This window comes from Ambystoma mexicanum, chromosome 8 (genome assembly GCF_040938575.1).
Source record: "Ambystoma mexicanum isolate Mex_15411 chromosome 8, UKY_AmexF1_1, whole genome shotgun sequence".
Lineage (NCBI taxonomy): Eukaryota > Metazoa > Chordata > Amphibia > Caudata > Ambystomatidae > Ambystoma > Ambystoma mexicanum.
This window is the reverse complement of record NC_090929.1, coordinates 1367990885-1368017471: the sequence shown is the minus strand read 5'-3', so window position 1 is coordinate 1368017471 and position 26587 is coordinate 1367990885. Positions and strand designations below refer to the sequence as shown.

The 26587-nt window shown below is 46.6% G+C and overlaps 1 protein-coding gene across 2 annotated transcripts in view; it reads left to right on the top strand.

Moving 5' to 3' along the window:
• Window positions 1-26587, top strand: part of DOCK1 (dedicator of cytokinesis 1) — a 2312292-nt gene that overhangs the window by 449479 nt on the left and 1836226 nt on the right. For both annotated transcript variants that reach the window (XM_069611483.1, XM_069611484.1), the window contains exons 20-21: window positions 16136-16225; window positions 25859-25959. In XM_069611483.1, the coding sequence (XP_069467584.1) occupies window positions 16136-16225; window positions 25859-25959 (191 nt within the window). The remainder of the gene's footprint in view (window positions 1-16135; window positions 16226-25858; window positions 25960-26587) is intronic.

Genomic DNA, 26587 nt, shown 5'->3' with positions numbered 1-26587 from the left:
CCAGATCTGATTTGAGCAGCCGAACATGCTTTCGGCCCCGAAGGTTAGTGCGGGCACTACCTTGCTTTTGTAAAAGTTTATCACTGGCTTATATGAGAATTTCCCATATTTCCTTTGTATTAAGGTGGCTCATGCTGTCAGATGTTTACATTTACTTAACACTTAACGTACCATGAGTTTGTCCCTAATACTTGAGTTAATGTACGTTCCCAGATACTTGCAGCAATCTACTTGATTTAGGTGTTCTACTCCCAAGGGCCATCGACATTTTTTCGAGGCCTCCCTTTCAGGTTTTCGAGTATCAGAATATCTGATTTTGCAGAGTTTATTTCCAATCCAATTCCCTCAATATGGGTCTTTAGTGCATCTAATTTCCGTTGCAACCCTATTGGGGTCATATCTAATATCACTATGTCGTCTGCATATAATATCCAGCTGAATTGCATGCCATTCAGCTTTAGTGGTGAAGATCTTACTTCCTCTAGAGCGGCTCCGACTTCTGAGATGTAGAAGTTGAATAACATCGCACCTAAGCGACACCCTTGTTTTACACCATGGGCCGTTGGAATTGCCTCGGGGAGATGACAGTTGATGTCTAGGCGAAGCCTCACCTTTGTTTGCGAGTACAGTTCTTTTATGGCCAGGATTACACTTGCTGGACATCCCTTTTTTATTAGTTTCGACCATAAGATTTCTCGATCCACGCCATCAAAGGCATGGGCTAGGTCGATAAATGCCAGGTAGATTTTCTGGCCTGTACTGATGTCCTCCATTTTTAGGATATTAAGCAGAAAGAGATTGAGACTACAGCCGACCCCTTTTACAAAGCCAATCTCTTTCATCCATTTCTTTTTCAGCTCTTACCCAGTCAGATAATTACTTTAATAACAGGCTTGCAAACATTTTTCCCACCACGTCTATCAGGGACATCGGCCTGGAGTTGGCTCCGTTCGGCACCCTTTCTTGAATATTGGAACAATTATGCCTTCCTTCCACGTGGCGGGTATCCTTGCTTACTGAATTATATTTTGGAATAGAATGTTGCAAAACTCTGACCATTCTTCAATGTTATTTTTCAGCATATAGTTCGACAGGCCATCTGGCCCAGCCGCCTGCGAGGAACTGCAATTTTGGATGCAATTCTTGATGTCTTCAAGTTCGAATGTTAAATCCCATGGTTGTGCTGATGGAATTTGAGTGCCCTTAAAAGTCAATTTCTTCTCAAATAGATGACTATAGTGTGCTACCCACTGGTTTTCGGCAACCATATTCTTCATCTTCGTCTTCGAGGGATTTTCAAGTTCATTAATCAGCGACCAAATTCCTCTCGAATTCCTTTGCGATAAGGTCTTGAGGATGGCATCTGCCTCATTTTGCTCCATTATCACTCTGAAGGATTTTAACCAATTATTTTTATGTATCTTTGTATGCCCTTATTCTTTGATGCTGGTTTCCTAGGTTATCTTTTTATTCTCCTGCAAGTTTTCCTGAACTTTTTTCCTTTTGGCCACTTCTTTGTTGAATTCATGTTTCTTGTATTGTGGTTTCCGCGGACCTGTTCTTTGGAACAAGTAGATTTCCACCAATTCTTTATATTCAGTCACATGGTCGTTACTTATGCCAGGCTGGGGTTTGATTGCACCAACCAAAGAAGTTATATCATGGTAGTTCATTCGCAGGCGATTCCTGCCAGGCTCGAGCAAGATATCTTGTGTCCAAACTTGTTTTGATAGATTCTTAGATTGATTCCAGACAAGCCTCACTAAATTGTGGTCACTTTGAGGTGTCTTTATGACTTTAAAATCGGTGAGCTCTGCTGACATTGCCTTGGATATAAAAAAGTAGTCCAGTATCGACATTTGGGTGCCCCTCTCCTAGTTCTTGACTGGGGAAATAGCCTCACTGGTGTTCCCATTTATCATGTTCTTTGATCTGTCATTTCTTTCATCAAGTCATAGCCTTTCAAGTTTAGACTTTTTCTTCTGGGCTTTCGCTTTGTCTGGCTTATTTGAGTTGTACTCAATGAGTTTATGTTAAGGTCTCCACATATCACTATGTTGGCGGCTGCATTGTCAACTAGCACACGGTCGACAATGTCTAATATTTCTTCCATAAGGTTTCCTTGTTTTGGATCTAGATGGTTCCAATACACATTGATTATGTGTACCTCCTTTGTGGTTTGACTTGACGCAACAGTGGCCTCTAACTTTGCATACTGGATATAAGGGGAATAGATCTTGATTGTTTTAATACGCTTTACTAAGATTAGTTGGCCAGACATTGTGCGCCCTTTCTTTTGCTGCACAGCTGGATTCATCATCTTTCATCTTCACTGTTAATATTCATTTTTTTATTGTTCCATTCACAGGGGAGGTCTCTTGTGGGTTTCAACAGTGATTTCTATTTTTTTTATTTTCGAACCTTCACTCAAATTTCTCTCACCGCTAGTTGATTTGTTGTCCTCAACTTCAGTAAACCGGGCCTTATTTAGTTCCTTCTTGGTCGACTTTGTTTTCCATGGTGTGGCTTGCTGGCTAGCTGCTGGTGTAATGGAATGAGGTAAGGCGTTGTCAACTTCATAAATCTGAAATCCCTCATTGTTAGGTAGAATTCTCTGTAAAGGCTAATTTCCCGAACCTAGTGAGTCCCCCAGCAGCTTTGCTGGATTTTTGGGGTTTATTTTTTTCTCCTGCTAAGAGTGAGACTCTTTTTCTCCCACTCTTAGACATGATTTGAGGTGTTCCTTTGACTTTGAATGTGTTTTATGGGCTATGGGGTCCTTTACCCCATAGGGCCTCATGTGTTTTTGGTATGTGGGGTACACAGCACCTTCCGTGCCGTAACCCAGGGGTGTCGTAGCGACCCCCTAACATAGACTCCATAGCCTGGGACTGACTACTGCCTCCCAAGGCATGTAAAGTCACCATTGGCTTTACTAGTCTCAAATTGGAACAGAACCAGTACAAACCATCATATTGTGGACGTACTGGTCGGGGCAATTCAATTGCCCCGGGGTCTGTTGTTCGAGGGGGCACTGTCCAGTCCCCCCGACCGCGTTTTGGCTGGTGGCAGTGGATACTACTTTTTATATTCGACCGCAAGTATATTCCTATGGGATTTTCCCATTGTTCGAGGCTACCACTTTTTAATATAGCCTCGAACATACCGCCGGTTTATTTTTTTGATAATACATTTTATTGATTTGAGACAAACAAACATCATAAGCACACTGTCGATACAGGTCATTGATTGTTTCCCACCGTTATTACAGACAACATTTCAAATCTGAGTTCACTGCCCCTTCACAGGAGCTACATTCGATTCCCCCGCTTTATTGGTACCCTGGATGTCCAGGGGCGCCACATTCTCTTTTCTTGTCCGCTTATACAGAGTCACCTTTCACTGGGCGTCTTCCCACTTTTGCCATACCTTCTGCGCCTTGGCCAGACATCCTCTGAGCGTGTATACCCTGTGCTCCATTGCAACACAGATGTCTACATCTGTCGTCATTGTCCATAACTCAGAGTCACCTCCGACCCCCATTTCTGAGCAATGTTTCTTTTGATAAGTGCGGTAGTGGTGAACACAAACAGTTTTTCATATTTTGTCAGGTCAACTTCATCGTCTATTCCCAACAGTAGCAGCTTAGGATCTCTGGGTATCTCTTTACCTAGGACTCTAGATAGTTCGTTACAACATGCGTCCCAGAACTGCTGAATGTGTGTGCATGCCTAGAGTTTTGCACCGCAGGCAGGTTGGATCATTTATCCTTCCCCATTTGTAGAGAGCCACTCTAGGATAGTATACTCTATGTAGTATCTTTAACTGAATCAGCCTGAGCCTTGACGATATGGCTACCTCCCTAGGAAACATCAGGGCCATGACCCATTCTTCCGGTAGTATTGCACCCACATCAGTATCCCATTTGGTCTGTAGTGCTCGCAATTCTGTCGTGCCAAAGGAGGTTATAGCACTATATAGGATTGACGCCACTTTTTGAGTGATTCGCTCCGGGAAAAGGTTCCTTTCTATTGGGGTGAATTCCGGCAATGCGGTCATATCAGGGAGATTGCCCTGTAGTGCGTGTTGCAACAGAGTGTAATGATATTGTTCGGTTTGGGGAAGTGCGAGGCTGAGCGTCGGCTCCGAGAATGGAATTACGATGCCCTCACTCACGACATCACCCAATGTTAGTGTTCCATGTTGGGACCAGAGCGGCCATTTGGGGAGATTATATACACCCAGGAGATTTCTGTTATTCCACAGTGGTTGGGCTAGCGACAGCTTGTTGCCCCATCCCACAAATTTGTGTGTGTCGTCCAGATTTGGGTTAGGTGTGTCCGCATATTGGAGATGTTTGGACGGGCCCTTTTCCTATAAAGATATTGCATGACAGGGTTTTCAGGAGTGTCAGCTTCTAATGAACGGTTATGCGGCGCGGATTTGTCCCCGTGCAATTGGTCATTTACGATTGTCAATTGGCTGGCCCAATAGTATGTCTGTATCCGGGGAAGCCCTATTCCGCCCTCCCAAATGGATCTTTGGAGCGTGGCAAGTGCTATGCGGGGGGGGGGGGCATCATTCCACAGCAACTTTCGGATTGATTGATCTATTTTCCTGAATACTTTTGGGGGGACGTGAAGTGGGGCATTTTGTAATATATATATAGGAGTCGGGGCAGGGACATTATTTTAAAGAGCGCTGCTCTGCCTAGTAGAGTCAGGGGGAGGGATGCCCAGTGTTGGAAATCTTCCGCGAGTCTCGTCATCACTGGGTGTAAGTTTCTGGGGACATAATCATTGAGATTATTTGTGACGAGTATTCCCAGGTCCTTGAACTGCTCCCTTTCAACCTGATAGTGGCATTGTGGGGGTATCGCTTGTTCTACCTCCCCCAGCGGGAACAGGATGGACTTAGCCCAGTTAACCTGCAGGCCGCTGAAGGCGCCGTATTTTTGTAGCAATCCGGTCACTATGGGACAGGATCTTACTGGATCGTACAGATATACAAGAAAGTCATCTGCATATAAGGACACCTTGTCTTCCCAGCTTTCTGACCAGTGGAAGCCTTTCCATGTCTCATTGCCTCGCAATAGTGGCTCGATTGCTATCGCAAATACCATGGCTGACAGAGGGCATCGTTGCCTGGTTCCTTTTCCTATTTCAATGGGGTTTGATATATAACCGTTTACCTTTGTGACTGCTATTGGTGCTTTATACAGTAGTTTGACCCAGCACATGAGTTGGGGCCCAAATCACATTCTTTGCATTATCTCCCAGATCGCTTCCCAGTTCACAGAATCAAACGCCTTTACAAAATCTACCACCAACAGGGCTAGTGGGACCTGATTGGTGGGCGCGTTTTCTATCGCCGTATGTAAACGATGTATGTTCATGCGCGTGGATCTTTGTGGCATGAATCCACATTGATCCGGGTGAATCAAGGAGGATATAATTGGCTGGAGTCGGTTAGCTAGTGTTTTCGCTAGGATTTTGGTTTCGGTGTTGATGAGAGAAATCGGTCTGTAAGAACTGCATCTATCTGGGGTTTTGTCTGCTTTGGGTATTACCACTATAGTGGCTTGTCTCAGGTCTCGTGGGAGGAATCCCTCACTGTGGGAAGTTTCATACATTTTCAATAGATGTGGTGTAGTTATGTTTGTGCCTATTTTTTTCCACACCTCTACCGGGAAGCCGTTGGGCCCCGGGGTTTTCCCGGGTTGGAGGTCCGCCATGGCTGTGGACAATTCGTCCTCCGTGATATTCGTGTATAGGAGGGCAGTTTGCTCGGGTGTTAGAGAGGGAAGGGTAACTCCCGCTAGGATTGTGGTATCAATGGGGGAGGTCGCTTCTCCAGCCATGCCAGCATTTTGCCCCCTTTATCCCCGGATACGGTTGTTGGGCTGCCTACAGAGTGTTAATTCACTTCAAAGTACAGTTCTGTAGTTTTTTGTCGTTTTTTGTATATGCTCCAACAGTTCCGGGAACCCAAGTTGTAACTGTTCAGCCGCCAGGTAGGTGGGGGGGTCGGTCTATCGGTGTTGATTTCTATCATGAGTGGGGAGTGGTCTGATATGCCCCTGGGTAGGAACTGCGCTGCACTTACTAGGTGTATTTCAGATGTTGGCAGAAAAAAGTAGTCAAGCCTTGATAATGAGGCGTGTGCCCCAGATAGGAACGAGTATTCCCTCGTGCCAGGGTGTAGGTGCCAACAGTTGCTCCAACAGTTCCGGGAACCCAAGTTGTAACTGTTCAGCCGCCAGGTAGGTGGGGGGGTCGGTCTATCGGTGTTGATTTCTATCATGAGTGGGGAGTGGTCTGATATGCCCCTGGGTAGGAACTGCGCTGCACTTACTAGGTGTATTTCAGATGTTGGCAGAAAAAAGTAGTCAAGCCTTGATAATGAGGCGTGTGCCCCAGATAGGAACGAGTATTCCCTCGTGCCAGGGTGTAGGTGCCTCCACACATCTTTGTCCCATGGCATCCGTAAATGTGGCTAATTTAGTGCGCGTGGAGGGGTTTCTCGCGCGGACATGCGTGCGATCAAGCTCCAGGTTCATTACTTCATTGAAGTCTCCCCCCACTATCACCAAGTTCGAGGGATCTGCAGTGATTACGGTGTTAAGTCGTCGATTAGGGAGGTAAATAAGGTCGGTGGTGCATTAATGGCTAACATGGATATGGTGCGTTCCCAGAGAGTCCCGGTTATATGTACATATCTGCCCCCGTGTCCTGTCCAAAGGATAAAAGTTTAAAAGGCAATCGCTTGTGTATTAGGATCAGAACTCTCCGGGCCCCCATGGAAAAGCTGAGTGCAATGCTATGCGGTAATTTGTTCGCTTGAAAAAGTTGCAGTTCTTGCCCGCTAAGTGGGTTTCCATTAGGAAAGCTGCGTCTGGCGCATGTCGATTTAGTTGTAACACAAGGCGCCTCTCAATGCTACTGCCCAGCCCGTTCACATTCCAGGTCATAATCTGAATGGACTTGGTGTTATTCCTGTTGTTGGATTCCATCATATCAGATAGGCATTGGGTGTGGCGGGTTGTGCTGTGTGTGTCCTGTGGTAGTGAGCTTTATCTCTCTGGTGGGAGCCAGATCCCGACCTAAAGTGTGCTGTAACTTCTGTGCCCGAGTGGAGCCACGGGCCATTTTAAAACAAGGAACTAAACAAAGAACTTCAGGTGCAATTTCAAACTCCCTACCCCCTCCCCATACTCTGCCCCAACATGAAGTATCTGTCAACCGAACATCAGTCCGAGCTCGCCAATGGTTTGCTCAGACAACAGTTAACAACCCCGACAACTCTACAACTGGTCCCACGTAACTAGGGGGGTGCTTGCGTCCGAAACGGCCGCTATATGTTTCCTCATCCGTGTCAAACACTTTGCTGCATTGTTTCCATCGGATATCGCTGCTACCTTGTCTCCCGTCTCAGCCCTCCCCCACAAGTGGTGGCATAATGTCACCGCGGTTCGGTGGCTGGTCCGGGGGGGTCTCTGGCCGGAGGATTTCCAGGGTGCGCGGGTCTGCTTCTTCGATTTGGTCTCCAGTCGCCATCTATGTGTAGTTCTGCCCACCTCCATGCCTCTTTAGGGTCAGTGAAGTGGACTGTCGTCCCTTTATGGAAAATGTTCAGTTGGGCCGGAAAGATTAGGCCATATATGACATTCAGAGAGCACAGCTGTTTTTTGATTTGCTCAAATGATTGCCTCGCCTTTTGCACTTCTCTTGTATAGTCCGGAAATAAGGCAATTCTGGAGCCGTTATGGGTTATCGAGCCCCTTGTGCGTACCGTTTGCAGCAATGCGTCCCGGTCTCTGTAATTCAGGAACCTTGCCACCACCGTGCGTGGCGGGGATCCAGGCGGTGGACGCCCAATGGGCACTCGGTGAGCTCGTTCTATCAAGAAGAATTTGGAGAAGCTCTTTTTATCGAACAGATCGATGAGCCATTGTTCCACGAACAGTTCCATGCAGTCACCTTCAGCCTTCTCAGGCAAGCCTAGGATGCGTACATTGTTCTGTCTCGATCTGCCCTCTCCGTCTACTCTCGCTTCCAGTACCTTCAGGCGGGCCGTGGTTCTGTGGAGTTGCTGCTCCAGGTTCCTCAGTCCATCCTCCGTCCCAAGTATACGCTGCTCGGCCTCACCGGTGCAGGATGTCAACTTTTGGAGATCGTTGCGTAGTAGCGAGACATCCACGCTTATTCCATCGATTTTCTGTTCCATGGAGGCACGGGAATCGGCGATCACTGCCATAATGTCCTTCAGAGAGATTGCTCCTGTTTCCTCCTCCATTGTTCCGCTGCAGTCTTTTCCCGTGTCAGAGGTCTTTAAACAGGAGTTTCTGCATAACATGTGTTGCCAATGTGTCCGGTGTCTGATAAACACCTTTCGATTTGGGCGGCTGGGGGCCAGTTAGGGCTTGGCACGGGTACAAGTCTTGGTTTGAGGTGCCTCAAGCTCTTCCTATTGCAGGCTCCTCACTTACACTCATGCAGTGGCACAGCCGTGTGCCGTGCGCGGGGCGCTCGAGGGAATTTTGTCCGTGATCGCTGCCCCTTCGACTGGGCCTGTCCTCGTGTGCGTCCTCTTCAGGCGTGACACTTTCTCTCCCCCGGATCGTCTGGCAGATGAGCGGGAAGCTCGCCACTCCTCTCAGTGGGACGGGTGTCGGGACGGAGGCGAGGCGACCTTCTTCTCCCGGGCAACCCCCGCGCAGCCCCGCTCTGCGCCTTGCCGTATGTTACTGTCCACCTGCACCCGCCCCGCACCGGGGGACGTCCCAGGCCCGCTCCCCGCACCTCTCGTCCCCTTTAGCCCGCGTCCGTTCACAATCTCATATCTGGGCAGGTTTACATCGGCACGTAGCACGGCGCCATCTTGGAATCGCTTCCTCGGGACACTTCGGGGAGATCTCTATCCTCCGGACGCCTCGCTGTCGCACTTTTCGCTACGGTTTTCTCCTGAAAATTCGCAGCAGCAGTTCCCCTCACCGAGGTTCTGATTAATAGTTGTCGTTCGACATGGATGGCAGGTGATTTAAGCAGGATGTATGTAGCGGGGCCGTGAGCTCGAAGGCTCACGTCTGCATCGTTCCGTAGCTGGCCTCGCCCCATACCACCGGTTTATTAAATTAATATTAATTCACTGGTTGGTATTTTTTGCCGAAACTTGGTTACAAAATGGCGTTTGTGTTCGCTTCTGTGACTCCAATCCAAGTGGAGCCCTTTGTTCCACTTTTTGGCGGGCTTCTCCACAGAAGCCTCCAAAAGTGGTGCCACTCTGTCTGGGTACCACAGGGGGTGTGGGAGGGGTTTTAGGCACCCTGGACTGAGTTGCCTCGGCAGCTCAAGTCGCACTCTTGTGTGATTGGCCCAAGTGGTGAGCCAGCCGGCTCACCACTTAGCATGTTTGATTGACAGCTGGGCTGAATGAATGGGGTTTTCTGCATAAAAGCAGGGCTTTGGGGACTGGAACTTCAGAAGTCACCACAGGACCTAAAGAATCCGAGGAGGGAGAAGCCGAGCTGACCTGCAACGACGACACCACCGGTGGAGCCCTGCGGAACTGTCTCACCACTTTTCCCGACGACAGAGGAGATCTCCAGCCCGGAGAGTCTTCTTCCTTTGACTGGTGGGGATAACCAGTTTTCCCGTCTGTTCGCCTTCCTGGACCATCTTGTGGCCGCCTTGTCTGTGCCAAGCACCCCGGCAACCGGAATACCGCAGATCACCACTACCGCGAAGAAAAGGGTGGTACCTTGTAACCGGGAAACTCCCCGGCTGGTTTCTTCCCTGGCAGCGCAACAACCTTCAGCTTTCCTCCACGTCGAGACCTCCTCTTCCTCTGGACGAAACACTGACTTGCAACCGCTGCCAGGAACAACTGCCCCCGCTGGAGCGCTCTTCCCACTTTCAGGTACTGTGTCCTGCCTGGCTTCCCTTGCGACAGATCGTTCGGGGTGACAGTAAATCCTCGACTTCCTAACCTGGGCTAAGCCTGGGGCCTGTTAACTAACTTTTCCTGACTTAATCTCAATCTTTTGTGAACTTTCTACAAAGACTTTTTGGGCATAACCCCACTGTGTGATCCTGGACACATTTTGCTTGCTCTCTCTGAGTGGGCCTGGCATTTGAACTTGCTTGCGCTCCAGTAGACTTTGCCTAACCTGCCTCACTGTGGTTCTTTGAAAAGTATTGAAATTTGTGTGCTTTCATAACTCTGCCTTTTTCCCTCCCTTTTTAATAACTTATTAGAGTGCCATCCTATGTTAAGCGCTCACCTCTGTCTGAAAATAAGTGATGTTTCTCATTAAGACTTGTCTAATAAGTAATTAGGGTTGTATATATATAATGGTGACTGTGTGTTGAATTTAGTCATCTCTCTTTGTGCTAGTGTAATTTACAAGTGCGTCTTTAAATAAATAATCATATACTTTTACTCCAAAACTCTGGTCAGTGTTTGCTCATGCTACTGTGTCGCTGTACCGATTGTGTATACTCTATATACTGCCTAACTCATCTTGAGAGAAGTCTGACTGCTCAGCCACAGCTACCAGGTAAATCTGGGTGGTACAGACTGCTACCAATTGGGTTTACTGCCAACCACCTGTAGTCTTAAATCTTTTGCAGTGGTCCCTAAGGGAACTGCACAGGTTTCTGCCTAACACTCATCGATAAGAAGTCTTTCACACATCATGACCTGCTGTACTACTTTTAGCGAGTCAATGTGCAGCAATGCTCTTGCTTGCCCAGATTCATCTTTTTAACTCAGCACTTTGAACCGCCCTTAAGGAAAGCGTCGATTGTTTTGTGGGAAGGGTGGTAGCGATGTGCAGGGTGGGACTTGCCTCACAATCCGATATATTAAGTGGCATCATAGCTGGCTCGGGTAAACCATCCTGTGTGGTTCTGTTATCCTCTTGAGTCTTGCGCATCAGTCTTCACACTTGGTGTACTCAGTTGTTTCTCCTTCTCATGGCGGCGATTATGGTCAGTGGATCCAGATTCAATGTCCAGTGCTTTTTGCCTCTGGTCGCTAGTTTCTCTTACATTAGGACTTGAGTGATCCTGATCTTGGTTTTGTCCCGCTGCATCAGTTTTCTGTTGTAGGTTTGTAAGGTCGATCTGGATCAGCAGGTGGGTTACCGACCTTATTCCACCGGTCCTTGATTTCTGCATGGAAGAACTCTTTGGTCTTGTTCCTTATTTAGGATTTGCAATGCTTGCCTTGAAACGTCTGTGAAAGGTCATTTGTCTTCCACATTGTTTTTTAAGGCTTCTTTCAGAATTGATGTTGATAGGTGAATCATTTGACAAGTCACCTTCTAGGGGCGCCACTGATATCGTCGTTGCCGACATTAGGGTTGCTTGTAAGCTCTTGATCACTTTTTCAATTATCGTGGCACTTGTCAAGGGCCCATCTTGTTCCTTTCGAGGCTGACGATATGGAACTTTATCTTTCCAATTACAGGGTGTTGTGCTTTCAGAGTCTGATTCGGTTGAGGACGCAGCTGATGTTGTCTCCAGCTGTGGACGACAAGTAGCCTCAGAATAATTATTGGTAACTGTTTGGACTTGTTTGTTCACAGGCTCTACTCCTTTGGCTCGTTTCTGCGGGTAACAGAACTCGCTCTCGGAGCTGGCTTCATTTTGTGTCCTTTTCAGGCGTTCGTGTGTCCTCGCCTCAGATGTCCTCCAGGTTGCCAGAATCTTACTGGAGGTACCGGTGTACTTCGCTCTCCATTTATCTCCTTTAGAATTGTTTGCATGGGCCAAGGGTAAAGTACTTATATCAGTACTTTTATTGGTCCCTGGAAATGGAACTTTGCTTAACTGTTATAGTTCACTAATCACTGGGTCGGCTATCGCAATTGAATTGCGACGTAAATAAGTAGGACTAGAGCCTGTCATCTCACGTTGTAGATTCAGAGCAACTGCCGGAATCCAGTGTTCGTCCACTACTTTTTCGTTTGCAGGAGCTTGTAGCGAGATCTTGTGACGATCCGGATCCACATCTCTGATGTCTTTTTCAGGAATTACCTCCTGCTGCGATGAGTTCTCTGGTTGCGGCGGCCAACAGGACAGACCTAAATTGTCTTCTTGCCAGTTCACGTTGTTATGTTGTACTGAGGCCGGACTTTGGCATTTTTTGGGCATTGCTTCACAAGCCCCCAACGATTTTTCACTACTCAACCATGCAGCTGAGCTACTTTTTATTAAGACGTGGCCCGGATTCAAAAGTGGTAAGAGGAGGGTCTGTTTACTTCTACCCCTCTGCATGGAGGCGGGGCGCTCCCGTCTTCTGCTCTTTGATGGCTTTGAATTGCTAATTTAGCTTTAGCAGAGTCAGTTTTCCCCCGCTCTTTCAACAGTCTTCCATGCCATTAATTTCAGCATATTTATAACTGCCTTGCATTTCACTGCTGACTGGGGTGCCACGTCCTGTATTAAGATCTTGATCATACACTCGCCCTGTGCTGCCAAGCACTTAACATTGGCATTTTCTTCGAATTTCGGGGGCTCAGGTGGCTCGGGGGGGCAGAGGCACACCACTTTCTGACATGAGTTTCTTCGGTCTGCTTATTTGTCAATTTCCCATGTTTATATCATCAGCAGACAGGCCCCCACCCGCTCCGATTCCCATACCGTTCCCCACACAGTCATTACCGCTGGTCACACAGGTCACGCTGGTCACGCCCCTGCCCTCTGCCGGTTCGACTAATAGGGGGGGTCCGGGGGGAACGCAAAGTGTTTCCCCCGGGGAGGTTTTTGGCGCTGGACATGGCCAGCGAGTGGCCGTGGGGGGCAGAGCGCCTCCCCAGGGTATTTAAGGGTTCAGGGAAGGTTCGGGAGGCAGGTAACGGTTGGACTTCAGCTGCTGTGCGAAAGGAGGGGGAGTTGGCGCAAGTGTGGATTGTTGCCCATTCAATTGTTAAGTGGACTAGGAAAGAAGCGGAGAAAAGGGCTCTTGGTAGGCAACTGGGGTGTAGCTATAAGGATGTGGTGGTAAGATGGCACGGGTTAGGGGGTCTGCGCTGGGATCTGTTGCTTCCTATGTTGGCTGGGTTGAGGGAACGCTATGGGGCTCCAGAGGCGTTGATTATTCATGCTGGGGAGAATGACCTGGTAAGGGATACGGGGGTGGCTCTTCTAAGGAAAATGAAAAGGGATTTAGTCTGGGTGCGGGAAATGTGGCCTCGAGCAGCTGTGGTGTGGACTAAGTTGTTGCCGCAGAGAGTTTGGAGGGGATTGAGAAGTGAGGGAGCAATAGAGCGGGCTAGGAAGGGGATAAACAGAGAAATGGTTAAGTTGTGTGCCTCGGTGGTGGTACAGGTTATGGACCATAAGAAAATAATCTATGAAGGTTTCATGATCTTTAGAGAGGATGGTGTACACTTGTCGCTTTATGGGAATAATCATTATCTGGCGGACTTGGGCTCTTGGCTGGGAGATTGGGTAAGGAGTTGGAGGTACAGATAATTGGTGGGGGGTTCAGAAAGAACACCTCGGGGGAGGGTTTTTCTGGTGCCGGGGGCATGGCCCCTTTTGATGTGGGGGGAGGGAAGCACAAGGGGGGAATGACACGGGAAAGGATGGGGTGGTGCTGTTTGCACAAGCGGGCCACCCCGGGGGAACAGGTATTGAGCCTGGAGGGGCATGGCCCCGGGGAGAAAGGACGCCTGGAAAAGGGGTAAGGAGAAAGTAGGGTCCAAGGAATAGTTAGGGAGGAAATGGCTTTATTTAATTATTTGTTGCGGAAAATGAAAATGTTTAATTATTTAATTGGTTGTTTAAAATATTTCTTTAGTTTGTAAGGCCATGGAGCCAGGTAAGCGTTTAATTGTAAGCTTTGGCCTGTCACATTAAAGCGACCTTTTCCACTTTGAAATGAGTCTGGGTTTTTGTGCAGTATGCCAAAAAGTTTGTCCGCGCTTTTGAAAGCAAAGCTACATTTATATGTTTTAATTTTGGGCCGCATGCCATGTAAGCATTGTCTTTTTGGGCTTCGTGCTCGGGTTGAAACTCGCAAAGACTGGGCGCGCTATGGTTCATGGGCTCTGTTATTCGCCCTTCTGTGTTAGAGTAAGGGATCATGGAGGGGTGCAAGTACTTAGTATGGTTGCCTCGCAAACAGCAGCCCGCACGTCTGCAAGTTCAGACATAGGGTTGTCAGCGCTGTTTGACATGCGCGCCACCCGCACTGGGCTTACTCCTTCAGCCCCCACTCTCGCATCCCCTACAGCGCTTCTCGTATGGTCACTTACTTCCATTGTCTCTTCGTGAGGGGCAGGGGGGAGAGGAGGCTATGCTCGTTTCGTGTTGTTGGGAGCAGGGCTTTTTCCCAGTTGGGATTTCAGTTCACTCTGCTCTCCTAAGCTGGACACGGGTCAGGGGAATGCCTGTCCTTCCAGACATCTTCGACCACAGCCCCTACCACAGCTTCATGGCTCCACAGGAAACACAGGTAACACACTCCTGCCACACTCCGCATCTGGCAGGGAGTTTTGGCAATTCAGCTCCACCTCGCAAATAGAGCTAGTAGAAACACTTGGATACTGCAGGGGTCCACACAGGCAACACACTCCTGCCACACTCCGCCGTTATATTTTTCATTTTGTAGTTGTAGGAACAGACTCAGGCTAGCATAAGATAGTGGACAGAGGGCTCTTCTTGGCTTTTTTTTTTAAAGTCATCCCGATGAGAACCTTTTTTGTATTTCCTTTGTAGAGTAATGCCAAGTTAGGGAAAGTGTCGGTTTGTGAGTAATAAAGAAAAGTCTGACACAATGCAACTTTGTCAGTCTCCTGATTCTCTATGTATATTTTTTATACATATATATTATACTGTTGTATGGGAAATGTATTGAATTAATTGAATATTGATGTATGATATGATTGTATTTAATTATCTGTAAAGTTTTAATTCAAACTGTATCGCATTAAAAATATGTATATTCATACTACATCTCTTGTGTTTTTTGTGAACTGCCGTCCAGGAGAGATGCTGTTTGTTTTCTCCAAAACCGTGCTAGATTTCTTTGTTTACCTTTCTGTGTTGCACATATCTAGGCAATCTTGGGAAGAAAGCCTGGTTTTGGTAATTTTAAAAGCAACAATGACATTATTTTTCTGTTTAGCGGGTGGGTGTGTTGGTGCAAACCAATAAGTAAGCATAACGTTATTGGAACAATATTATTTGTGTATGAATTAGAAGTGTTTTTATGTGTGCTTTGAACTTTGAAGAGTTGGTGATTGTGGCTGGGTGTCAGAAAGATTATCAAGAATGCTCTGAACATGTATTTCAATTTAATTTGGTTTTTACTTGGTGTCATTGGTGTTGGCTATTCCGAGGTGCAGGGTGTGATCATGTTTTTCGTATGCTGCAAGTCATTGGAACAAAGTATGAGGATTATAAGCAATGAATGAGCCCATATTTACTTTTAAATCGGTGCATTTTAATGTAATATAAAAGCATGACTCCGTTGTCAGTGGTTGGCTCAGATGAGATATCTGGTAGTCCAAGTTGGGGAGTGTACAGTGATGGAGGTTGTTAAAATATCGGCTCCATGAACATATGCAAAAAAATAACAAAAACAGGGTACTACATGATTAGTGTAGTCGCTTGGCCCTGTGGGTGTCTCAAATAAAGTGTGTCAGTCATTAACAAATGATTCCCCTAATAGAAATTGCGCTGCAATTTGCAAAATGACAACCAACCTTACGTTTGCTGAAGTCGCCATTACCCTTGCAGGGAAGGAGTTTCTCGTAGTTGTTTACTACTGTTTACTCCAGACAATATGACGGAACCACCATTGTCATATTACTGTTATCACCATCTTTAGGTACCCAACTATTGTATTGGTCATCCACTACAACCTACCTGAAACGAAATAATGCATTTACTTTGTGTTTCTTTTTTTGTAGCATTGTTTAAACACTTACGTTGTATAATTGAAGCATGAATTTAATCGGAAACAAACTTAAGAGATAGTGATCCATTTGAAACGTGGCACTCTCAAATGTTTGCCTTAAAAGCTCAGTTGCAGTAATTCTGGATGCTAATCAGCCACTTTAGACAGAAAAGTACATGTTTCAGAACCACAGATTTATAACTGAAATCTCCTTTCTCTCCAGTTCTTGCAGGATACATTAGATGCACTTTTTAACATCATGATGGAAAATTCAGAATGTGAAACATTTGACACATTGGTATTTGATGCTTTGGTAAGCAATCCAATTTATTTTTGCATAAGTGTTAATTGAATGTTTATGTGATGTAGAGAAACCCATTATACCCAGCAGGATCTTCTAATTACCTCTGACAAGTAGGCTGAATCTGTGTTTTGTATTTATGCAGTACAATCAGCCCTACAGATAAGGGGCACATGTTAGGCAAGATTGCATGCAGTACCCTTTGGGTGCACTACAATAACCTTGACCTCCTGGCAATAGGGACCCAACCTTTGGTATAAGTCTGAACTGCACAGGTTGGTAGTGTGGCTGAGCAGCCAGGCTTATCTCAAAGGGGTCAATGTGAGCATTAATGTTGTGACACAGAGTTCCACAGTACAGTTATTCAAATAAACTCTTACACTCAAGGTTTCATGATAAAACAATTATTATTTTTTTTCACTATCAGTTGTATAAGCCTTCTTCAGAAGGGAGCAATATGTATATATGCAACAATTAAAATACACTGCAAAACACACTTAGTTGATCTAAATCAGATGCTACCCATTGGGGATGGCACACAGACACTTCCTACGCCCTCAGGTGATTTTAATAGCTAGGACACTGCGGACATTGATTTATCACTGGTACATTTAGAGCAATACTGACTTTGGTGTAAAAGATGGAAGAGGGGGATAAAACCAAGATTACCAAATAATTCATAAAGAGGTAAGTACTTTTAGAACCCTTCCAATGTCAAATAAGTTTAACCCTTTCCTGAGGAAAAGATACAGCACAGAGTCAAAGGGAAGACGAGTCTCTCGGGGAACCAAGACAGACAATTTTAATTGCACAATGTCTACGGGAGCTGAAGATCTTTTTTGCAGGTAGGTAAAAAGTCTTGCACAATGTTTTTATAAATGTTTGTAGAAAATAGAACACTTAAAGGGCCACAAGGCTGGAGGCTTGTGAGGGGCAAAGCTATAGCAACTCTGCAAGGTAACCAAGACAGGTTTCGACTGAGAGCAAGCAAGGCTTTACAGTACCTCTGCTTAGAAGAAATGGTTCCAGCTGGCTTCTGTTCCTGTACAGCTCTGCAGATCCCATTGTTCCTGAGCCTCAGTCATGGGGACAAGAGGGAGGATGTCTGGGGACTCCAGCCCTGCAATGGGAAGGTCAGTGGCAGCAATGGGCAAACTTCAATTCAGCGATTCTTCAGTGTTTCAACTCCTTGTGTCCGACAGCAAATGGCAACACTGCAGTTCTCGGATACCACTCTGGACTTTCCTCGCATCTGGGGTCATTGCTGGCGCTCGTGTCCGACTTTAAAGCAAATCGCACAATCTGGTGTTCCTCTCCCTGGCACTTTGGTATGCTTACTTTAGATTTCATTGGTCCCACCACCTCAGAGGGAGAAGTAGTCTTTGCAGAGCTTCTCTAGTCGAGGCAAATTCAGAGCTTTAGCACAGCAGCAAGGCTTCACTGGGCAAACCAACTGTCCAGGAGGTGCAGTAGGCATCTCTTCCAAGTTCTTGTTAGGATTCCTCCGTCCGGTGGTCGACTCTGCCTTCCAAGCCAAAATGCCTCACCTTTTATGTAGGTTTCTCACGTTCATTCCAGCCTAGCTGTCAATCGCGCAGCAAGGTGGCTATCCTTGCCGGACAGCCAGCCGGCCAATCACCTTTGGGCATATTCCTGTAACCAAGGGGATTAAGCACATGGAGTTTTGGGCACCCCCTCACTTCCTGCCCCTGCCAGACATACTGGAGCCAGAGGCGGGCTTCACTCATGAATCCTGCCAAAGACAAAATGAACAAAGAGACCAAACTTGGTTTGGCACGCAGAGTAAATCTCACGAAGGATCTTTCCAACAAGAAATGGCAAAAAAAGAAGACCAGGCTATTTTGACAAAATGGGCACCCGTGGGTGCTTTACCAAGGCTGCAATAGCAGCTCACATTAAAAACACCCACTGGTAGTAAAAAGTAAACCACTGCCACCAGCCATTAATTGTAGAATGGGTAACATAAAAATGTTACATGAGAAACTAGACAAAGGGGATACTAAGTAACCCCTCCAGCACCCTATTGTAAGATAGTATGTGCTGGGTCTAGAAAGATACAATGTAAGTAAAGTCAATCTCACTTCACTGCTCTTGGAAACAGTAGTTTATCCATGAGAAGGTATTTAAACCTTTGGGAAATCTGAAAGACTTTCCTGTGCCACTGCACTGAAGGTGCTGTGTGTCACAATGTAAAATGATGATGCCTATGCAGTTAGTCAGACTCCATAACCAAAGGAAGCAGAGTTCAAATCATAGAGAAATAAATGAGAGTGGATAAAAGGTCTCACTCTCTCCAGGTTAATAATTAAAAAGTCCTAGAGTCCAGCAAAAGTGCTGAGGGTCTCTAAGATAGAGAGGAATTGGCACATTTCTGAGAATTCTCCCTAACAAATTTGCCTGATCTTCCCTTCGAGGGAGAATAACTGTTCCACTCTTCCATGGAAGAGTAGCTCATGAAGTCCAAGGCAAGTACTCAAACTGCTAAGTCATTGTCGGTCCTTCACCAGCAAAGGCACCTTATACTCCAAGGTCGGGGACTCAAACAAGGTCCTTCTCTGGTTTCAGAGGCTTTCAGGACCGCTGTGCGCACCGAACAGAGGCTGCAACTGGCGGGGCCCGCTGTAAAGAGCAATGGCAAGGTGGCCAGTTTTTCTCTTGGCCAACAGCCTCCCCTTCAGCAACGGGTGGTGTCTCTGCCGCTAAAACATCTAAATGATATTTTCCATCGGTCTCAAGAAACTCCGGTGGGAGGACGAATTTCGTCTCATATGTAAGCGTGGCAGACCATCACATATAAGCGATGGGTTTTATCCTTCACTCAGGCGGGCTTCTGCTTGTCCCTCACTCCTACCCCACCCTCTCACCCTCCTCTCCAGCAGACTGGGTCGCCCTCCCTCAGAGCTGATATACAGAAACATCTAGACCTCAGAGCAGTATAACCTGTTCCCTCGAGGGAGCAAGGGGAGGGCTATTACTCTCGTAGGTTTACAATGCCCAAACCCAACTAGGCTGGCCTGCTCACTATCCTCGACCTATCCCAGTTCCATCTCTTTCTACCCCAAGAGAAATTCAAGATGATTACACCCTGCCAGATAAAATCCTCTCTCCGGAAGGGCGATTGGCTCAGTGTGGTAGACCTTCAGGATGCATACGTGCACATTCTGATCTGGAGCCCGCATCGAAAATATCTGCAGTTCTCCGTGGGAACGGAACAATTCCAGTATCGTGTGCTTCCGTTTGGTCTCAGCTTGGCACTGCATGTCTTTACTAAGATGATGTTGGTCATTGCAGAATTCCTCAGACTGCAGGGGGTTCATATATATCCATACTTGGACGAGTGGCACCTGCTCAGTCCTTGGCCGCAGTTGCTACGGCCAATCTTCAGTCACTCCTTCAGCTCCTGTTCCATCTTGGACTGTCGGTGAACTGGCAGAAATAGTCGATGACGGTCTCTCAAGACCTGATCTTTCTGGGTTTCTGTAGGGATGCCGTCAGTACCAGAGTGTTCCTGACGGAGGACAGGATTGCGGACCTTTCGACCACATGCCAGCTCTTCCTGCAGTCTTCTCACATGTCGGCTTGGTGGTTCCAGAGTCTCCTGGGCCTCATGGCCTCTTGCGGGTTAGCTCTACCTCTTGCATGCCTGAAAATGAGGCGCACTCAGCTTGCTCTTCGGAGCTGCTGTTCCCAGGCTACGGAACTGGATTCCAAGATGATTCCAGTCCCATCCTGCATGACTTGGGATCTTCAATGGTGGTCATCCTCAAGCAACTGTTCAGTGGGGATCTCCTTCCAGGAGCCATGCCCACAAGTAACGGTTACTACAGATTCCTCCCTTCTGGGGTGGGAGGCGACACTGCGTCATCTTGAGGTGTACGATTTGTGGACGCCTCAAGACAGACGGTTTCATATCAATCACCTGGAGCTCCTGGCAGTCTTTCTGGTGCGCAAGGCTTTTCAGCCTTCTATCACCAACAGTGTGGTTTGAATGTGCACAGAGAATTCTGTAGCAATGTTCTACATCAACAAACAGGGGGCACCAAGTCTCCCCTTCTAGTGGACTTTGCTATCCAAATTTGGAATTGGGCTATCCAACACAATGTTTGGCTCCAAGATGTGCACATCATGGGTCACGTCAATCTGACTGCAGACTCCCTCAGCCGCCTATCTGCAGCGAATTACGAGTGGGAGATGAACAAAGATGTTCTCACCAAGCTCTTCAGCAATGGGGTACTCCAAAGTTGGACCTCTTTGCGACATCTTCAAACAGGAAAAGTCCTCTTTATGCTTCCAGGGACGGGCTTGGGGTGTCTTCCTTGACGGACGCACTCGAGATCCCGTGGGACAGCATGAAAGCTTATGCCTTCCCTCCTGTACCACTGATTGACTGGTCACTTTGGAAACTCAGGAGTGCATCGAACTGCGTTCTCCTCTTCATAGCTCATTGGTGGCCAGCCAGGTTCTGGTTTTCGGAACTGCAACACCTATCTGTGTCCTCACCGATCAGGTTGCCGCAGATTCTGGACCTTCTTCACCAGAGCAATCACCAGTTGTGGCACCCCTCCCCACAATCGTTCAGCTTGGCAGCCTGCTGCCTGAGTTCCGATCATTAGCTCAGTTCAACCTCTCAGAGGACAACATGCATATAATTCAAGTGGCACAAAAGCCCTCTAAAAGAGCTCAATACAGGAGCAAGTGGCTCCGTTTTCGTCATTGCTATCTAGCCAAAGAGCTTGATCGCAGGAAGCTTCTATTGACAATGTTTTCTTTTGTATCTGACCTTGCAGCCTCTGGCATACATGTCTTATCATGCAGGACCATTTTGTCCGCCATTTCGGCTTACATGTCTACTGACAGTTGCTCTTTTTCACTTGCTAATCCAGTTGTCAAAAGACACTTTGCAGGTCTCCATATTTTCTGCCGGATCGGGACCCTCACCCCAAGTGGGATCTTAATGTGGTCCTCACCGCTTTATGTCATACGCCTTTTGAATCCATGGCCACTACCGAACGCAAGTACCTGTCTTGGAAGTTGGCCTTTATGATTGCGGTAACATCTGCAAGACGCATAAGTGAACGTCAGGCTCTTTCCTTCCTGACTTTCCATAAGGATAAGGTTGTGCTTTGCACTCACCGTTCCTTCCGAAAGTGGTTTCTGAATTACATTTGAACCAGTCAATATATTTACCGGTCTTCTTCCCGAACCCTGTCTCTGATGCCGAGAGGGTTCTGCACAACCTAGACGTCAGGCAAGCTCTTAAGTTCTACCTCGATAGAACAAGCAAACTCAGAAGCTCTTCACAACTATTTGTTACGTTTGGTGACCCAAAAGAGAAGCCAGCCTCAAAAGCATCCATCTCCCACTGGATAGCTTCATGTATTTCTGAGGCCTACAAGATTCAAGGGCTTCAACCACCAAAGGGCATTCATGCTCATTTGGTCCGTGGCAAAGCGGCTGCTGTTGCCTTCCAAAAGTACGTCTCTTGGGAGTCCAATGCCAAGGCGACTATGTGGGCCTCCTCATCGGCTTTTTGCAAACATGAAAGTCTTGACCTGAGCTCCCGGGTTGATGCCCAATTTGGCCAGGCAGTTCTTAAGAATTTGTTCCAATAAGGGACCTTTCCATCCACATGTAATACCTATGGTCAGTGCTTGGGAATCTCCCACAAGTGTGGAGGAAAGGGGATGAGACGTAGGAGTATGACAGTTACTCACTGTAGTGACTACCTTACTCCTAGTCCATAGTCCCCTTTCCTCCATACGCCCGCCCACCGTATCCTCTAATAAGTGTCCTCTATTGTTGCTAAATGGTCCTAGATCTGGCGATAGAAAAGGACTGAAGGGCAATGCACGGGGCGGAGCCAAGGAAGGCGGGGCTATGGTCACGTGCGGTGGCCCCCACATAAAAAATAAAAGGACAAACAAAAAGTTAATTTTGTGAGGCTTTTAAAAAGTGTTCCGGTCCCGTCCTGAAGGATGGAATGTCCCACAAGTATGGAGGAAAGGGGGACTATGGAATTGGGAGTAAGGTAGTCACTACGGTGAGTAACTTTGTCATAATAAGCCATCTGCCAATCATCACACTTCAAAGAAGCAGCATGGTTTTCCGGCATCAGTTTGCTTTTCGGAAACAGTTTTGGGTTCCATGTATCTTCACAAGGTGAATGTACTGCCAAGTGTCAGCATGCTGCGGAGTGTCCCCTACTTCATGGTGGGCTGCCCTGTACCTTTTTACCAGTTATGGGAATGTTTTTGCTTCATAGGGCTTGGCCTAGATCAACATTGGTTGCAGGCTTCCCATGGGACCATTGTTGCACAGAGTGAAGGTGGAAAGATTCTGTGGTTTTCTCTGGTGAGTTACCATGTTTGCCATTGTCTATTAACAGGATGTGTATTCTTTGGGAATTCTGCTCTTTGAACCCATGTTGGTTTTGTCTAGTCGTATCAGTGTGCTTTTCTTCCCTGCGCCGTATCACAGCAGGTGCTGGTGTTCACTAACACTTCTCCAATGTAATAGCCTAAGGTGCGGGAGGGAATCGCTGATGCAGACCCAGGGATTCAACCGTGTCGATAGGAAACTCAGTGAAACTCGCAGGAATACAACTTCAGGGGGAGCACAGCATGCATCCACCGACGTATAAAGACCAGGTCTGTTCTTCCCTCCCTGGTCTGTACTCCTTGCCTTGTAACCCTCAAATACATTTTCATGTCCTTCCAAGTGTGCCTTTAAAAGACTTTCTTTGTTATAGTATCCATTTTATTGTACCTTCTTTCATTTATGTACAGCACTACTTGGTTAGCTCTATATAAAACCCATCACATACATATATTGAAACAGAACTCTGCAGGACTGCGAGTGTTAAAATGCATAAAGATGCAGGATAGAGAGGCATTGGGCTCTTCTGAAATTGAAGAATGACTTTGACCTTCCACCTGACCTACCACGCAGAGCTGCAACTCCAAGTCCTGAGGCATGTTCCCTGTAGCCACTAATTAAATGTTCGGCTACCTACTGAAGCCGGATCAGGTCCCTGCAGATCCTAACGAGCACGTTGGCCTTTTACAACATGGAAGGATTAGTGCTTGGTCTCAAGACAGGTAGACATTTAACTGGCTGTACTGAAGTAGCAGAGCTGACCTGGACAGTGACGAATGTCAATGTAACAGCTTCCACACCTGTTTGAATGCAGTGTAGCTGTGTGATTGCTTGCTGCACCGTACCACACACTTTGGAGTCCTGACCTACTACAGCTGCTGACCTTTCTTAAGTAATGAGCATTTGTACCATGCTTTCTCCTTCCAGGTTTGGCCAATGAGGACTTGTTAATTAACGTGCAATGTTTCCCTCTCCTGTGGCGTGTGCAGATAGCTCTGTTAGAACTGGCGTTTTAAATGGAGCACTGTATGCTCAAGTCCCTTGCCACAGTCAAAAGTAAGGTGTGTTAACTTGCATACCAAACGACCTCCACCACCAGCACCACCTCCTACAAACAATGTAATTATCTGCTGGTGTAGTGGTGCCTACAAAATGTAGAATGCTCTTATATGATGTTGTTGTGTGCAATGGAGTCCACTGCGATTAAACGTCGACCAGTCAGTGCTATATCGTGCACCAGACTACCTGCTGGTGCCCAGTGCCTCCCACCATGTTCTAGGCAATGCACGCTCCACGAAAGTAGTCTTAAAATAAACACGAGGAAGAGGTCCTAAAGGTAACGGATCAAAAAGGTTTCATTATCTTTCATTGTAAAAGTAAAAAGATGAAATGTTGCCTATTGAAATGACCTTACCTTCCGTTCGCCAGACAAACAGTACTTTACAGATCATGTTTTATTGTCCCTATTCTCCCTCCCTTCGAAGTTATAGAATACCCCTGTCGCATCTTTTTTCCTCAAAGAACCCTCTAATGATGCCACCAACCATCTCCCAGAGATTTCAGAGAGGACATAGAAGCCAAGGTATTTTCTAGTCCAAATGAATCGGCTTCTCCCAAGCACCTGTGGCCCTGCTTCTAAAGAGTAGGCGAGTTTGGAGGAGAGCACAGGTTACAATTTAGGGGATTCTTGATTGGGTTAAAGTTCTTCAAACAGGATTTACCTTGCACATTTCAAGAGATTGCCTTCCGGTGACGGTCTTGAAATATGTTAGAAGCAAACAGATTGTACCAAAAAACATCACGTGGCCCTTGGTTTGCTTAAAATGGATCTTCAAATTACCAGTCTTACAGACTGTTGAAAGAAACTTGATATGTTAACGGTTCGCGGATCATGTGAGCAGTATCGGTAAGGCAACACATTTCCATTGTAGGAGTATTTGCTGTTTTGTATGATTGCTTTTAAAAGACTGTGGGCCTCATTACGACCCTGGCGGTATTGGGGTTAACGGCGCCGGTACAGCTGCCGGGGCCGTTAACCCCATACTGCCTCATTACGAGGTCCGCTCGAGGGACCCGCTCAGGAAGCCTGGTTTTACCAGACATCATTAGCGGGTCCCGCGAGGGGGCCAGCACACTAACAATGGGCCCGTCATTAACTGGCCCGTTGTTGGCATGCTCCCTATTCCCATTGAACCCTATGGGGGCTCAAATGAGAATGGGGATGTACCGGGTCCGGGTTCCCTGAATGGGGAAATACCGGGCCCTCCAAGGTCGGAATGTCCCAGTATTTCCCCCATTCAGGGAACCCGGACCCGAGTTTGGAGGTAGCAATGCCCTTCTTAAGGTAAACTCGTAATGAGGCCCTATGTCTACTAATACTAGAAAATGAGTTATCACGTGGTATCCTAAGGGCGCATTTGCTGTCGCTTTGCCATCGCTCTGCTCATTTTACTTGCAGCAAGTATTCTTTTCATTTGGAAAATGACTCCGGTAACACGGATGTATTTGATAATTGTAGACCTTTTCATTTATGATATATATCTGTTTGTGAGACGTGAGGACAGGGGTAAATGTTGCTTAAAATGATAGTAACACTTGAGGCCAGATTATTAAAACGTTGCCCTTGTGAAAAAGAAACCCGAGCAAATTAATTTAGTACCAATTGTGCTGCTTCGCTAATGCGTAATAGATCAAGCCCCAATCCATATTCTCTCAAAGGGTTTTTACTCTGGCGAAAATGTTGTTCGCTGTGTTGCATGAGCACTTATGCACATTTCTTTTTACCTTATTCTGCAAACACAGCACATTCTGATTTATTTTTTTTCCCTAGTGCATTTGATTTTCGAGAATACGGATTGTCACAAAACCTGGTTGCTTCATTCCTTATTTGTTCAACTTTTAACACCGGTGCACATGTTCGATAGTCTCACTCCAGGCCAGGGGCACTATTGCCCATAAGTGAGAGGCAAAGGTCAGCTGCTCTCACGGCAGTGCAGAATTCAAATTGGTTAAATTCGATATCCACTACATGTGTACAAGAACAATCCTAGCAAGCCTTCTGTAGCAGGGAAACATGATGCAGTGGGCCTGCAAGTGTACATGCAAGCACACTATGCTGTGGATAGCAGCTTGGCTGTCAATAGCAGGGAGCATTTGGCTTTGGTTCATTGTGTTTTAATGTGGTCAGCTACTTTCAGGGCCATGCTGCATTTTTATACAGTTTATTAACCTGAATGTCTTCTTTTACAGGTATTTATCATTGGTCTAATAGCTGATAGGAAGTTTCAGCATTTTAATCCTGTCCTGGAGACTTACATAAAAAAACACTTTAGTGCTACATTAGCCTACACGTAAGTATATGTTTTTTGATGTCCTTGTTTCCCTTCTTTCATTGCCATTATTGTGTGTATAACTGTGAGATGCATTTTAGCTAGAGCTGTGTTTTTAAATCGAGCTGATATTTGCAAACATGTAATGCCATTTCCCTCCCCCTTCTATTCCTCTAGTAAAGAGTAGATGAGTGCCTTTGTGGCTCGTTAAATTCGTTTATGTTCACAAAATGTAAGAGCACACTATTATAAAGAAATAGTGAATAATGAATTTAAAACGTGAAGGCTGCAGTACCATTGCTAACGTCGAAACATAAAAATGTGAAAATAAACTCCGCAGAGGAAAAGGTTATGAAGTTAGAATCTAAATACGTGATAGTAGTGTGAGGTGAGCCCTGTGAATCAATACGCGAGTCTGGCAGCACATCTTAAGGTAAAAGGCTACTGTGCTGGAAACATTCCCCTGCCTGGGTTTCGAAGAGATAAACAATGTGCCGTTCATTTTGAAATGCCTTTGGGTTTGGTGCCCAGGAATCTGCAACCTTTGCCTCTCCAGAGATTTCGGACTACTACGCCCATCAGCCTTAAGCAGCATAGTCAATTGTTAGGGATCATACGTCGTGGAGAGCTGCAGGTTGCAGACCGTTGG